Genomic DNA, 15,939 nt, shown 5'->3' with positions numbered 1-15,939 from the left:
TAAACCTCTGAGCCTCAGTTTCCTTATACATAAAATGAGAATAATAATAGCACCTATCTCCCTGGTTATTGTAAAGATAAAATGAGATAATATATGTGAAGCACTTTGCAAACCTTAAAGTGCCGTGGAAATATTGTTGTTGTTGTTATCATTATCCTGACCTGCTGATGTCTTCTCCACTATGCTGGATGGGGACTTTTAAAAAATAATACTACTTTGGCAATTTTTCATTCAGCTATAATGAAGATAAAGCTTGTTTCCAGCCAAGCCTGGGGCACCTTGTAGGCTGCTCCTTAGTCATGACTGCAGATAGGTGGAGAAAGTCCTCAGATCTCATTGAAAAGGCAATTCCACAAAGTCCCTGGGAAGGCAAGCAGCAAATCAGGGATATGTTAAGGGCCCAGCTTCCCTACATATCTGCAGCAGCCAGTGTATCTCTGTCTCTCTGTCTCTGTCTCTCTCTCTGTGTCTTTCTCTCTCTTTCTCCCCTCCCCCCTTCCTCCTGTCCCCTTCTCAGTGGTTCTAGAGTCAGTCCTGAAGAGTCTGGAACTACATGTGACTCCTGAAAAAAGAATGTCTCTCTTCTCCAGAAACCAAGGTTATGACCATTTTAAGTATCTTACATTCTGTACGCTTAACCTTCTTTCACAGGAAACTGCTGGCTTGAAAGTGGGGGTTTCCAGCCGCATCAATGAATGGCTAACTAAAACTCCAGAAGGCAACAAGTCACCTGCTCCTAAACCTTCTGTAAGTGTAGCTACAAGTTTCTGTGGATTTCCTTACACTTTCTCCTTTAAGCAGAAAGCTAGAGGAAAAGAAGACAATTTTATTTGATAGAGGAAAAAACAAAGTGGTCCTGTTTTCTTCTAATAAGTTACCAGTTACCAAAGGACCTCAGCTGCAGGCTTAGGGATACTGGTCATGGTGTTAAGGTTCAGGGGTGCTGGGACCCCAAAATATCAAGAGCAAGAGACGCAGGTCCTCCCGAATGAATTCAACCCAAGCCTTCTTTCAGCCAAAGACAAGGTTTATTAAAGAGCCACCATATTGGCCAGACTCTTAAGGATCGAAACATTTGTGATGCTCGTAATGACAAGCAGCCTTGAGCAAGTCTCAGCCATCGGCTAGATTTTAAGAATCTGAGCTCCTTAATTGAGGCCAGATGGACCTTATATACCGAAAGACTGTGGGAGGGATCTAGGAGTGGCCAAGTAGTTTGGAGTGACTGGAGGAGGAGTCTGGGAGGATCTAGATGGAAGTGACTGGGAGGTAGAATGGGGTCTAGATAGGATCAAGGGTGGGAAGTGGCTGGGGGCCATCCGGAGGTAACCCACAATAGAGGGCTGGGCTAAATTAAGGGTAACAGAGAATTGGGAGACTGGGCATAAGCATAATGAAAGGCCAGTTGATTACAGCCTCAGATGAACACTAGGGACTTCCTTGACCAAGTGGGAGAGTTCAACGAGAGTCCGGGGGGGGGGGGTTCCCTACAGCTTGCAGACGAATGGGACCCAAATTCTTTTTGGGGTAAGGGGCAAAGGTCTAGGCTTGGGCCCATACACCATCAATGGGATTCCTAGAATTTAGAGCTGGGAAGGACCTTAGTGTACTGTTCCCTTGAGAAGGAAACTGAGGCCCAGAGAGATGGCATGCCTTGCTCAAGGTCACACAGCCAGTATGACCCTGAGTAAGTCACTTAACCTCAGTTTGCCTCAGTCTCCTTATCTGTAAAATGGAAATAATAGTAACACAAAATAATAGCAAAGTTTAGCATCTTGTTGGCAAGAATAATTAGTTACAAAACAAAAAAGAATAATTAGTTAAAGGAAGAGGATCCTGTCCCCCACAACAATTACACCCATGGCTCCTTCCTGGCCACCTGCCTGCCCTGCTCCCTTTCTCCCCACTTTATCTAGCTCTCCCCACTAGACTGTATTCTCTACTGCAGGGAGCTCTAAGTGACAAAAAGTGAGTGACCTAGCCAGAGAGAGGGAAGAAGGAAAGGTCCTCCTTCGTCCACCTGATTGTCTTAAGGGTGCATTTTGGCCTAGAGCAAAAAATTTCTATTGAACTAAGTTAGGGGCCTTTTTGGAACTTTGAGCAAGCATCCTAATGTAATGTAGTATGGATGTAATTCAGGAATGTGAAAGGAAAGGCATCAAAGCAAGAGATCATGTCTTCCAAGTATTATTGAGATGCCTTTGTCAGCTGGTCCAGTCTCCTTCCCACTCTCGCATGAGTAGGAGTGATTATATAATAAACCCAGGCATAGCTATCTAAAATCTTTAATCAGCAAGTATTTACTAGGCACCTATCATGGGTCAGGCACTGACCAAGGTTCTAAGTATAGAAATACAAAAGTAAGATGTTCCCTGGCCATGGAGTTTACATTCTGCCCCAAATATAGCACATATGGATGAGTGGTGGCCAGAGAAGTGAGTTTTGGTCCCTCTTTAGTCTCGGGAATTATGCATAGACCAAGAGAGCGGTGGCAATCTAGTGTAATACCCTTTCTGGTCGCAATGGTAATACTGATTTGATTGTTGGTCTCTGAATAAGAAGTAAAAGAAAAACAGGGTGTTAGGTGTGGGGATGGGGGTGAGAATGAATAGAATATACATGGGTAGCTGGGGAAATGACAAGACATTCACCTCGGGATAGATGTTGGTTTTCTGGTGGATGGCTAGGTGATATTAAACATGGTCTGGGACCCACTAGAGACAGGGCTGAGGCAAAGATTGACTCAACCTCTAATACAAGTAAATCTTTCTCAGAACTAGCCCTTAAAAAAAATGTATTAACTCCCCTTGGGAAGTGGTGGGGAAGTCAGGGCTCTGAAATTCCGTGTAGTTATTCCCAGCAAAAGGAAATAGGCAGTGTCAGGACAGATGGCAAGATGTCTGTGTTGGCTAGCCCTGGTTGCCTGGTGATGGCTGAGTGGGATCATAATAGAAACATCTATCTGGTTTATCTGAGGTAAGAATCTGATCTGAGAGAGGTCCTACTATGGTATGATCTCTTCTGTGCCCAAGATAGCATATGTTAGCACCTTTCCAGATGGGATTCAAAGAAAGTTTTCTTCATACCTAGTCTTCTGTTGTCTCATCAAAGCATGAAGGTAACCCTGGCTTCTTGAGGACTATGCCAGCAGAGTCTAGGCTCTGGCAACTCCTACTGAACTACAAATGCTTTGAGTATAGACTCAGAAACTCACTCTGTCTGAAGCTTGGTCGATGTCTGAGGAGGCTCATTGCTACCTACAAAGCTGGCCATCGGCTGGTGATGAAATTTTCGGTCATAGCCACTCAGGAAGGGTGGGTGGCTTGGCTAGTAAGTCTTAGAAGGGGTGCCATTTGTGTTGCTGAAATGAGTATTCATTCCAGTAAAATATTTAATATGAAGCACTAAATTTTTACTCAAAAGCTTAGCCTAGGATCATCTAATCATGCCTCAGCATATTATACATATAAGCTACTACTCTTCTGTATTACCATTATTATCAAATTGATAAGCTGGTCATGTTCTGTCTTGATAATTAGAGGAAAGATAGGTTGAAACCAGTTACTCCCTTGTATAGAGTACCGTGTCAGAATGTAAAATGATATTTGCATCCCCAACAGAGAGCCACTCCAAGTTGCCATGGTAACTAACATCTGTGACTTCACTGGTTTAAGAAGTCTCTGTAAATCAAGTTCACCACACTTCTGTATCTCAGTCCATTAGTGACTTGCCCATGTTCAAATGATCACAGATTTAGAATTAGAAGGGATCTAAAAGATTATCTAGTCTAAATCCTCCTCATTTTGTAGATGACAAAGCAAAGGTCTAGAGAAGTTGTGGTTTGCTCAAGCTCCCACATGTACTAATGGTAGATTTCAATTAAGCTCCTCCGAGTGTCCTTTCCCTCCTTGAGACTATGTCCCAGTTTCTGTGGAGTTGTTACCATACCTTAACTCAGAATGAATTCTTTCATTTTAAATTAAATTTTATTTTTAATTGTCAGACATTTATTTTATATCCTCATATCTTCAGAGGTCAGAGAGCAAGATCACCCCTAGTGAACAGGAAACACTGATAGGTGAATTTTGATCCTAGGACATAGGTGATTGGTTCCATAACCTCTTTTTATGCTTCCTGCTACGTGGGTATGCATTCAGAGGCATGTGCATCTAGGAATTCTGATAAGGGCAAAGATGAAGCTAAGTTTTCAGAGAGATTATAATGCCTCAATTGATGCCCATCCAGTAATAGCCCAATTAGGAAGGAAAAAAAACACAAAGAGCCTGTTGCTAAAAATTGTCTGATAAGAATATAAGGCAATTTCCTTCATGAAAACATCCAATACAATCCAATATTTATTAAGCACCTACTCTATGCAAAGTACTGTGGTAGGTACCGGTAATACAAAAAAAAAAAAAAGGCAGCATCTGCCCTCCAGGAGCTTACATTCTGTTGGAAAGCTAAAATACATAAACAGATTGTTATATATTTGAGGGGAGAGAGGGAGAGAGAGAGAGAGAGAGAGAGAGAGAGAGAGAGAGAGAGAGAGAGAGAGAGAGAGAGAGAGAACTAAACAAAGGGGGATCAGGAAAGGCTTCCCATGGAAGGTGTAAGATCCTTGCAGGCAGCAACTGTCGCGCTTTTGTATTTGTATTTCCAGTGCCTTAGCACAGTGTTCGGCACTTAGTAAGTGCCTAATTAAGTGTTTGTTGATTAATTGAATTGATACATTAGCTAAACCTTGGATGAATCCAGAGATTCCAAGATAGAAAAGGGCTCCACAAAACTACCCTGCTCTAGATACAATATGTTAATGCCAGCCTTTAATCTGGTAAGAATTAAAAGTTCTCTAAAAGATTTTGTTCAACACCTGTCATTATTGGTTCCCCTGCCAGGAAAAAAAAAATTAAAATCTGTCCAGATCTGAACTAGTACCCACTTGATTCCCCATTTGGGTGTTTCTCTTGTTGCTTCTCGATAGAATGTGTCAAATGTCATGTAGTTTTGCAAATGGAATACCATTCTAAATATATCTGCTTTGGTTGTCTTGGTTTTCCTTTATGTCTCAAATTCTCATTAGAAAACAAATAAAACACTAACTTGTCTCTCTTTTTTGTTTAAAAAAAAAATCAACAAACCCTCTCAGCTGACTACTCTTCCTCTTCATTCTCTGATCTCTGCTTGACTGGAAAACCTGCTTCTGATGCCTTCATTTCTCCTTCTGCTCTTCAGGAGTGAGTCTTTCTTTTAAAAATGTAAAGCCAGGTCAGGTAAATCCATTTACATTTCCACTTTGATTTAAAAATGCCAACTTCTTTCTGTGCTTCAGTAATTGTTATCTGGTAACATGATGGGCAAATTGCCAAAATGTTGCCATTGACAAATATCCTTCCATTGCCCTTAGCAGACTTAAAATATACCTATTGGCAACCTGTACTTTAAAAACTGAGAATGTAAGCTGAAAATAACTTAAGATTCTGGTGAGTGAAAGATTTACAGAAAGTATTTAAGGACAGAAAAACATTGGTATGAAAGACAAGCCTTCTATGAATCACCCAAGCTTAAAGCAAGCCACTTTGTACAAACCTCGCATCAACATGTCACTTAGTCTAATTTCCAAAACTCTAAAGACGCCTTCAGGACAACTTGGCAACAATTACATTGTCAGATTGGCAAAGGGTCTGGGGAAACTGTTTCAGAAACAATTGCACTCGTTGCTTGATACTGCCAAATTAAATAGTTGTAGTTCTTTCTTGGATATTCAGGGACATGTACTGTTGCTAAAATGTAAAAACCCAATGAGATCCTTAGCCAGGTCTAACCTGTCTGGAATAGTGCAACCAGTGAGTCCTAGAAACACATTTCATGGTAATAATATTTATTTCCTCTCCCTAGTCTAATGATTCATAGTGGCGTAGAAGTGACGTCAGTTCTTGAAGGCTATATCTGCAAAACTGTAACTTGGGCAGATCTTAACTAAGTCATGATGGTGTTAAGTATAGACCCAGAGATGGGTTGTATGTCTGATGACCAAAGTTCAGCCTACTACAGTTTGGAAAAACTCATCACTGAAGTGTTTGACTCCCAGCAACTCACGAGGGCCATCTATTAAGTCACAGGGTCCCAGTATTACTGGTTTTGAGATGAAAAGTGTCAAGTGGACAGAACCAGCCTCTAACCTGTGGATGCCCAAAGCCGAAGAGAGGAGACAGGAGAGTCAGGAATCAAACAGAAATTTAGTTTCAAAATGAGGGAAATAGCTTGCAATTAAGGACATGTGTGCCAGAGCCCCGGGGGAGGGGGAGACCTACTTTAGTGTGGGAAGACCTCAATATTTATGCCAATGGCTATGCAGTGAGCTGTACCCCTGCAATGAAGGGTAACAGCAACAGTGAAACAAGTTTGATGCATAGCAGGGCTTCATGACCTGGGTACTTTATCAAGTGCTTGTCCAAGCTCAGAGAATACCTGATGCTGGTCAAAGCAATAAAATAGTTATGTGAGATCATCCAGAGGGTGAGCACAATGGATTGTTGTCATGCCAAGCTCAGGGCGCAGCTTGCTTGCTGGGACTTAGATCTGGAAAATACGGTGTCTCCTAATATCTTGACAAAAGGGGCCTCAGAGTTGAGAGAATTTAGGACACTTGCACAAGGTTCATTGGCAATATCTGAATTGTTGGAAGGAACACCTACACCAATGAAATCAATGATCCTTGAATTCTTGAAGTACAATTGATTTGACCTGACACCCAGGAATAGAATTGACTCTTTTAGAGCTCCCATTGCTGCATGAGAAGGGCTTGTCAAGATAGATATCACTGTTTCACTAAAGCAAATATTTTTTTTGTAAAAGCACTTTCTTACCAAGAGACATTTAGGTAGGCTTTGAAAAGAAAAATAAATTTGTGTTTAGCACAAATGTACTATTTTCTTAGCAAAATTCACACTTAGTTCAACATATACCAATTGTTATAATTATAAAGTTCAGTGTCCTTCTTAAAGTCTATTGGGTTCTTATTTCTATAGTAAATTCTCAATTATCCGTATGTGGATTATCCAACCTTGTGGATTTTCTATAGCAAATGTGTGTTCCTAGACCCTCTTCTCCATGCCATCTAGTGTATCTTTAGCTTATCTTCCTGTTTCTCCTGTTCTGACTTTTGCTCTTTGCCCCATTAGGATGGCTCAGGGACTATAAACTGCTTTTAATATTGGTTTAAGGAAAATTCAAATAAGTCTTTTGGGGGGAAATGCATGCTAAATATATATGTAAATTATTTTAGATAATCTTGCCATATTTTATTCCATAAACACAGATTGTCAAAAGTTAATTGAGTTATTTGATTTCTTCTTATGTCCCCATATTATCTGTCTGCCTCAGAAAAACTGAGGCAGATCGTTTAAGCAACTTCCCAAAGTCACACAGGAAGTCAGTGATCAGGTCAGGATTAGAACCCAGATGTTCTGATTTCTAGCCTGGTGCTTTATCCAAAAGACAAAGGCCACATCTGTATGATGGGAAAACAGAAAACAAAGCCCTTCGAAACAGTGAGTCTGATGTTTGGGGATGGGTCAATGGGCAGTCTGGATTTTTACCACAAACTATCAAGTAAATACCCATTTTATATCACTGAAAACTACCAAATTCGGAGACGAGGTATGGGCATGGCCAAAGTATGAACTTTGGTCTGAGCTGCTCTGTTTGTTTTTAACAGGACTTAAGGCCAGGTGATGTATCAAGCAAGCGCAATCTCTGGGAAAAGCAATCTGTGGATAAGGTCACTTCGCCTGCTAAGGTAATTTCTTAGATAATCAGTCATGGGAGAGCTTGCATTTCATGACTAGTTTTGTTTTGGTTTTTCCCCTAATATACCAGGATCAGACTGCAGAGGAACATAGAAAAGCAGGCAGCATAGGCAAGAAGAATTTATGCTTTTATGAAAAACCATTCTTTGCTATTAGCAACGTTGTTGCTAGTTCCTTGCAAGTTTTTCCTAAGGCAAAAAATTGATTTTGAAACAAAGGAACCTAAAATAAAGTGCTTTGATGCCATAGGTGCTGTGGGTCACTCAGGGTCATCTAACAACTCATTTTCCTGTGGTGGTTCTAAAGCTACAAAAAGATGAACCCTCAAACCCAATGACTAGAGTGAAGGTTTATTTCTCACTGTTATTTTGACCAAAAGATGTCCCCATTCTGCAGAGATAAACCCTGGACTATATTTTAGGGGTTCTCAGATTGCAGAAAGGGTTCCTTAGGGTGCATAGTAAGGATATATTAAGCATCCTTCTCTCCTCCTAACCTCTTGCCCTGTATGCTAATTCAACTTCTACTTGTCAGCCCACATATTTCTGCTATAATAAAGTCCAGTAGAGGGGAGAGTAGGGGAAACAAAATTATGAACCAATGGTTAAGGTAAAAAACGTTAGACAGGAGTGGGGAACCTGGGGCCTCGAGACTTGTCCACCAAGATTAGTTCCTCTTTCAACTTCAGTTACTGCAATCCCCAATTGTAATTTAACAATTCAGTCACAGTTAGTTGATGGTCAGCTGAAATCAAGAAGTAGTAGAGGTGCTTGGGTGGAGTGATTAGGGCCTTAGGAGTGGGGCTTTCGATCAAAAGGCAAGAGACAAGGATTGAAAGGGGAGACTGGAGGATGCCCAAAACAAACTCTACCATTTTGCTTAAGAATGATTCAAAATCATCTTTTATACCACCTTCAGCATACATATTGCCTACCCTAGATCTAGAGAAAGGTTCTGGCTTTGAGTGCCATCAGTTAGGGCAATAGAAATGGGGAAAGGAAGAAAAGAAGAAGAAAATAAAGTAGAATAGAAAAAGGAATGATAAGCAATAGGGATTAAAAAAAAATTAGGAACATAGACATGGAAGGAAGGCCCACCCAACAATTATTTCAGGTACCAGTCAATGGCACCAAAGCCATAAACTGCACACCCTCCATCTATAAGTTTATTTTCTTGTCGAGAATAAACACCTAGTTGTAAGGCTGTGGTTCACCATTTTAAAGGTCTTTTTTCTTAGCAGGTTTGAGACAGCTGGAGAAAGAACACTAGGTACCTGCTCAAGACGCTGGACCAGCTCAATTCAAAAGTGCTCAATTGTTCTGTTTTATATTTATGTTGATTTACTAAAATGTGGGTTCTTTTTTTTGGTTTATTTTGCATTATCCCAGTTAAACCCATGTATATTAGCACTGTATTTAATAATCACAATCTAGAGACATTCAAGGTAAAAGTACTGCCTTTGCACAGGAGCCTATTTCTAAAGAAACCCATGCTGTGAAATATAGACTTTTCTACTGAGAGTCACAACTCTATGTCTGAACAGTAATTTTAGCTGCATCAGAAGTCAACCAAAATACATTCAAGTTGAAAAATGCCTAAGGAATGTGTGCAGTATCCATAGAAAAATGAACAGTTGCTACTTTTGGAATACAGAAGTCATTGTTTCTGCACTTTAGAATAAGGCATGGAAGAAATAATTTTAGTTGACAATTGTAATATTTTCTGTAAGTTGCCCATGTCAGATTTGAGATACTGCAGCATTAATTTGTCTTTTTTTGTTTGTTTTATACTTCTAAAGTATCACTTTTTCCATTCTAGTTAAGTTAATATCTAAGTTGGATTCTTATGTTAGCTGACAGTGGTACTAATTTCTTAAGGTTGGTGGTTTTATGGATTTCTTTGGTAGTAAACAGTAACAGGGACTGCAATTTAGAATATATATATGTATGTATGAGTGTGCATACATGTATACACAAACATAGCTTTACAAAATTTAGCGCCAAGCACTACTAATGGTAGGATGCTTTAATATGTGCTAGAATGTTATATTTAGTAATAAGCCTACATAAGTAGCCAATATCACAGCTTTAAAAATTAAAAAAATCACAACTTCTATATTAATATTTCACAATTGCCATTAGAAGCATGGCAGGAGATCTGAAAATTTTAAATGTCAGATGACCTTTGATAAAAGGGATAAAAAAGTAATGAAAAAAGAAAAGTTAGAGGAGCCAACATAGGTCAGTGTTTTCTATAAAACACATTAGTTAATTTATATAAACTACCATAATTCAAGGTAATTCTAAGTACAGTGTGAATTATACTAAAGTATGCCCCCCTGGATCCTTTTCAAGGTTTACTCCTTCTTACAAGTGGAGTTCCCATTATAAGTTGGATGTGTTCTATAAGGTCCTTTCCAGCCCTAAAATTATATAATAATAAGATTGATTTTTAAAAAACCTATAAACTCTTGCAGATTGGTCTCAGGTTTGTGTATAAAGACTAACTTGAACTAAAACTGGGCTTTAAAGAACAATTAACAAGTGTGAGTACTTAGGGCCCTAATAATTTTCTCTTAACAAAATAATAATTTGTTCGAACTATGAGGTTGTTTTCCTTAGACTTTCTCAGTTCTTAGCCAGTGAAGGTGAGTTGAAATTTCACAAATATGTATGAATTTCCTGTTTTGGAAACTTTTACATCCTCACCCCACGTCCCCAAGAACCTTTGCTCAACCACTCTTTTTACATATACTTATAATTAAAGCATAAAGTCTTTCTTAAAACAGCAAATGTTTATTCTTCCTAATAGAAGAAAAATGGGACTCTGGCAAATGGTTCCTGATTGGAAAGCAATGTATTTGGGTAAAGTACATGGACACACTCACCTCTGAGTTAACTTAACAGAGTAAGCCAGGCTCAGTTCCAAGCTCCTGACAGGCTGTCTTTTCAAATCTGTAATTTTTCCCATTCCCAGGTGGGGTTGGCTGCAGATACAAGATAAATACAAATAGAGATCCCTGACTGCAGCAGAATCTAATCCCTTCCGGTTCAACCAAAAACAGCTCAGTATGTCAGGGTAGTAGACCAGGGGAAAAAAAGCAACATCCAAGACTCTAAAATAACCTTCTGCCATTTTTAAAAAATAGGATAGAAGGATATAAGACAATGAGCTTGAATTTACATGCAGCACCTGAGTTCCCCCTGTTTCCTTAAAAATGGAGTGGAAAGAGTGAAAAAGAGACCTACCCTGAATTAACTTGATGCTGAGTATTTAAATTAAATCTCTCCCTTAAAATAAATATTTTCCTATCAGGGATAAAGTTGAGAATAAAATATGCAGTATATCAATGCTGAATTATGCTCCAATAATTAGTTGTGATATGGTTTAGGGTAGGATTTTTGTTCCATTATTTTGTTTTAATCTTCTTTAAAAAAACAAAAAACAAAAAAAACATGGTTTTGTTGTTTACATGTTAGAAGACAAATGCATCTGTTAACTCTAAGAGGTGAGAGTGCAAGTTGCCTAGCATTTTCTGTGAATCTGCCATTTTATAAACACTTCGGAGTTTTCATTGACAACTGATAGCTGCAATACAAACAATATATTCTGAAACTGCATCCACAATAAATGAAATATCTCTAAATGTCTTTGCCTTGTTGTTGAGTTTTTTTATTTTATTTTAAGTATTAAGTATGCCAGCTGCAATAATTGGGTAATTGCTTTTCCTCAAAAACAAGATTAATATGAGAGGTACATGTATTTCAATGCAAGCCCCAGTTTCTCCTTTTAACATAATTTCTTGCTTTGAAAATACTCTTCATTACAGGTAACTTTGCTAGAGAATAACACATGATACTTTAGTAGGTAGCAAGTCAACAAGCATTTTAAAAAGTGTTTACACTTCTGAGGAGGGACAAGATCAAAAGAGAGAATAGAATAACCAGGGGCCAGGATAGGATGAAGGGAAATATAGTTAGTTTTGCACATCATGACTACCATAGAAGTATTTTACATGACTACACATGTATAACCTGTATAGAGTTGCTTGTTTTCTTGATGGGGGGGGGAAGGAGAAAGGGAGAAAATTTGGAACCCAAAGTTTTAAAAACAAATGTTAAAAATTGTTTTCACATGCAACTGGGAGATGATATATACAGGCAATGGGGTAGAGAAATCTGTCTTGCCCTACAGGAAAAATAGAAGGTGAAGGGGATGTGAGAAGGGGGGAGAAGGGGAGGAGATAGAAGGGAAGGGTAGATTAGGGGAAAGGGTATTCAGAATGCACGCTGTCTTGGAGTGGGGGGAGGGATGAGATGGGAAAAAAATTTGGAACTCAAAATCTTGTGGAAGTGAATGTTAAAAAATAAAATGAAAAGTTAATAAAAATAGAAAATAAATAAAATAAAAATAGAAAAAAAGAGTGTTTACCATGTAGCAGGACTTTGCTAAGCACTGGGGTTACAAATACAAACAAAAAAGGAAGATGGTCCCTGTCCTTAAGAAGATTTCATTCTAATAGGGGAAGTCAAGTACAAAAGGGAACTGAAAAGCCAGGGAGGTGGACAAAAGGTGGGGAGTGGGAGTATTGACATCTGACAACTCAGAAACTGAGCCAGGAGGGGAATGAACCCTGGTATGGATTTAATGGAAGAATAAAAGTGCCCTGTGTCCTTTTGAATATCCCTGGACAAGTATGAGGTACCTTTAAAATTCTTCCCTCCTCCCCACCCAATTTCAAATGTGAAAGATTTCTGATTTTTTTCAAGCCACATTTTTTTAAGAACAGAAAAATGGGTCAAAATACCATTACTCAACAAAAACATATTGAGTGAGTGTTTCCCAGCACTAGGCATTCGTTCCTGTGAAGTGAAGTAAGACTGAAGGAATGGCCTCAGAGAACCTGGATTTGAATTCTAGCCCTGCTACATACTTACCTATGTGATTTTCTGGACCTCAGTTTTCTCATTTGAAAAATGAATGGGTTGGACTTAATAACCTTCCAGCACTGGAGCTAGAAGCCTATAAAGGTTAAGTTTCTTAATGAATTTTTCTTTTCCTATTTACATGGCACCTTGTTAAATTCTGTTTGAAATCTCAGGCAGCACCTGAGTTTTAAATACGGGATTTGTGAATCCTGGACAGTTTCCTATCTAGCATGCCCAGAAGATTATTAGAATCCAATAAACCACTGTCACGCCACTGGCAACTGCAACTTTATCAAACTCTGAGGGGAAAGGGTATATTCATATCAACATGGACTTGGGAAAGCTAATCAGAAAAGAAGAAAAGCTGTGGAAGTATAAGACTAAAAAGATTTCAGGCAAATGAAAAATTTGATCGCAAGACATGCATATAATGTGAACCAAGTAATAGCTGATTGTCTTTTGTGGCTTCTAGATAGTTGGCTTATCACTTTATAGTCATTCCACACAAAGTGTCCTGGTCAATTTTCTTTTTCTTATCCCTGAGCTCTGGCTTGCCACTATGCACTCCAGGTAATAAAGAGAAGGAAAAAGTTAGGGACAGGAGTTAAGCTAAACTCAGGAATTAGATTGACTTAGACCCTATTAGGGACTTAATAGGGACTGAGGCAAGGTGAAGTAAGCAGAACCAGGAGAACTATACCTAACAACTAAAACAATGCAAATGGAAAGAATATGATCGTTTTTAATAATCTTATGCCACCTAGAACAAAATTTTAAAAGAGCTTCCATATAGAATAAAGAGTTTTGCTGACAAATTCAGATTAGATTAGTGCTTGATTGAGACAAGATTTGTAAGTCCATGACCATGGAGTAGAATTAAAGCAGTGTACAATATTTATAAAGCCTGTCCTTACAATTCTGCAGCTAGACATAGCACAGATTTTGACAGATGGCTCTCACAGGAATCTCTCCATGACTTTATTTAATTGTGGCCATATGAATTTGTACTACCAGAATGCTGGGAAAGAAATATAAGGTTTTGTTATTGGTGGGGTTTTTTTTAAAGAAACTCAAAAAACATTTCTAGATTTGAAATGGTGTGTCTCGGTGTTCTGCACCTATGTTTCATAATAATAGCTAGTGTTTTTATGGTGCTTTAAAGTTTGCGAAGCACTTTACATGTTATCTAATTGATTCACACAATAACCTTGTAAAGGAGGTGTTAGTATTCGCATTTTATAGATGAGGAAACTGAGGTTGAGAGAAGTTAAGCAACTTGCTCAGGGTCACCCAGAGCTAGGAAGTCACTGAGACAGAATTTGAACTCAGGCCTTCCTGACTCTGAATCCCATCACTCTATCCACTGCTCCTACTAGCTTCCTAAAAAAGAAGAGGGGCCACTATTTTATCATGGAAGGATTGTAATCAATTCAAACAGAATTATAGCCCCCATTTTATAAAGGAGGAAGCTGAGGCTCAAAAAGGTGGAATGACTTAAAGTAACACAGTTGGTAACAGTTAAAACCAGGATTTAAACGGAAGTCCCTTGATTCCCACTCTGGAGGCTCAAAAAATGACTCTAATAAGTTTTATTTCTCTTTCTGGTGTTACACTTTGGTCATCTATTCCATCTTTCTATATTTTCTTTTTTTTGTCTTGCCTTTGGTCCAGTAGTTACACTGCTGAGTAGATGGATTAAGTAAGAAGTAATATATTCACCAAAAAAGCAAAGAAACTAAAGGGGAAATAAAGTCAAAGGTAGCTACAAGTGTGAACCTGACTTCCTGGAAGGCATGACTTATCACCGTCACCTGTTTTTATCATCATCAATCATCACCACCACCACCACCACCATATATTATTGTTGTCGTTGTTGTTATTTTTGCAAGTACATTCTGCAGTTTATCCTACAGCTGTGGTAAGATCATTGATCTCAACAGAGGATGGGAGGAAAGTATATGGGATGAAAAGTAGAAAACAAATTTCTCCTCCTATCATATTGGCAAAGCCTAGTTTCTGGGACTGTGGTACTTACTATATTTAACATCTTTGAGTACTATGGTTCTTGATTTATTATGCAATTAGAATTTTCTATTGAACATCATTTTGAAAAGTACCTCTACAAGTACTTATAAAAAAGTATGTATTTGGACCAAAAAAATTTTTGTTTGAATGATGTTAGAAATTATAAGTTATTGGGAAAGTATTATTCCATTTATGAAATCATATTTATAGGCAACTTTCCCAGGCATCCCACTATTACATAAAGCAAGGCATAACTACGTTGGATAAAATTGCTGCTTTTAATACAGCTTGTTTCAACGTGTACTCTCTAATCTATTTCCTTTTCTGAGTTCTAATCCAGAAGAAGCCAGACTTTTTAATGAAACGCTTTCCTTACAAAACCATCTGTTATATTCTTTGCCTAGTGTAATTCAGACTAATTTAGCCACAGAATACTTTAGCATTTGAAATATATTAGCAGAATCCATAAATGAAAAGCTATGAGGTCAAGACCACATAACTCTGAGTGTATTAGCCAGAGTTCCAACTCAGACAATAGACTGCTGTCTTGGTAAGAGTAAACCACAAAGTTAAGGTTGGTGCTGAGGTGGCTGCTCTTCTTCAGTTTTTCCATTATAATTTTGGAGAGATCAAGAGTTTGTGTGTGTGTATGTGTGTGTGTGTGTGTGTGTGTGTGTGTGTATGTGATGTGACTATGTTAGGAGGAAGAGGGTGGACTAAGTTTTCTGCCTCTGCCTACACCTCTTTGAGGATGCCAGATCCTGTCAACAAGTCTTCCTCCCTAACCCATCCCAGCCTGGAAGAAGGAAGGGGGGTCTGTGGCTTGACACAGCAATTCCATCCCCATCAACTGTGGCTTTATCAGCTGATCTGAGAAAGTTATACAGAGGTGGAGTTTAAAAAAAATGAACAAAATGATATTTTATCAAGGAATCTTTATTTACACCATTGCAAAACAGTTTAGGAAACTGTTTTAGCTTCCTATTTTAAAAACTTAAAACCAAGAAGAAATGTGAGGGTTGACCTTTTTTGGAGCAAATTAACCCTGCTCCAAATGTTAATCACAGTGCTATGTTTTTTTTTCTATTCTAAGTCTTGTTCCTATTGCAACACCGTACACACCATCTTATGACCTTATATGTCTCTACGTCTGTTCCCTCATTTTTAAATGGGGTTAA

General features: G+C 38.6%; 1 protein-coding gene across 8 annotated transcripts in view; it reads left to right on the top strand.

The window, feature by feature from the left end:
• CALD1 (caldesmon 1) overlaps positions 1 to 11,458 on the top strand; it is a 247,997-nt gene extending 236,539 nt beyond the window's left edge. For 7 of the 8 annotated variants that reach the window (XM_021002361.2, XM_021002363.2, XM_021002370.2 and 4 more), the window contains 3 exons: positions 652 to 747; positions 7,718 to 7,798; positions 9,046 to 11,458. In XM_021002361.2, the coding sequence (XP_020858020.1) occupies positions 652 to 747; positions 7,718 to 7,798; positions 9,046 to 9,054 (186 nt within the window). In that variant the 3' untranslated portion in view covers positions 9,055 to 11,458. The remainder of the gene's footprint in view (positions 1 to 651; positions 748 to 7,717; positions 7,799 to 9,045) is intronic. The other variant, XM_021002364.2, reaches the window with a different exon arrangement.
• The last annotated feature ends 4,481 nt before the right edge of the window (positions 11,459 to 15,939 follow it).

The sequence above is a fragment of the Phascolarctos cinereus genome, unplaced genomic scaffold, assembly GCF_003287225.1.
Source record: "Phascolarctos cinereus isolate Bilbo 61053 unplaced genomic scaffold, phaCin_HiC Scaffold_1;HRSCAF=81, whole genome shotgun sequence".
In the NCBI taxonomy this organism is placed as follows: Eukaryota; Metazoa; Chordata; class Mammalia; order Diprotodontia; family Phascolarctidae; genus Phascolarctos; species Phascolarctos cinereus.
Note: the sequence above shows the minus strand (reverse complement) of the source record. Positions and strands in the feature narration are given on the sequence as shown.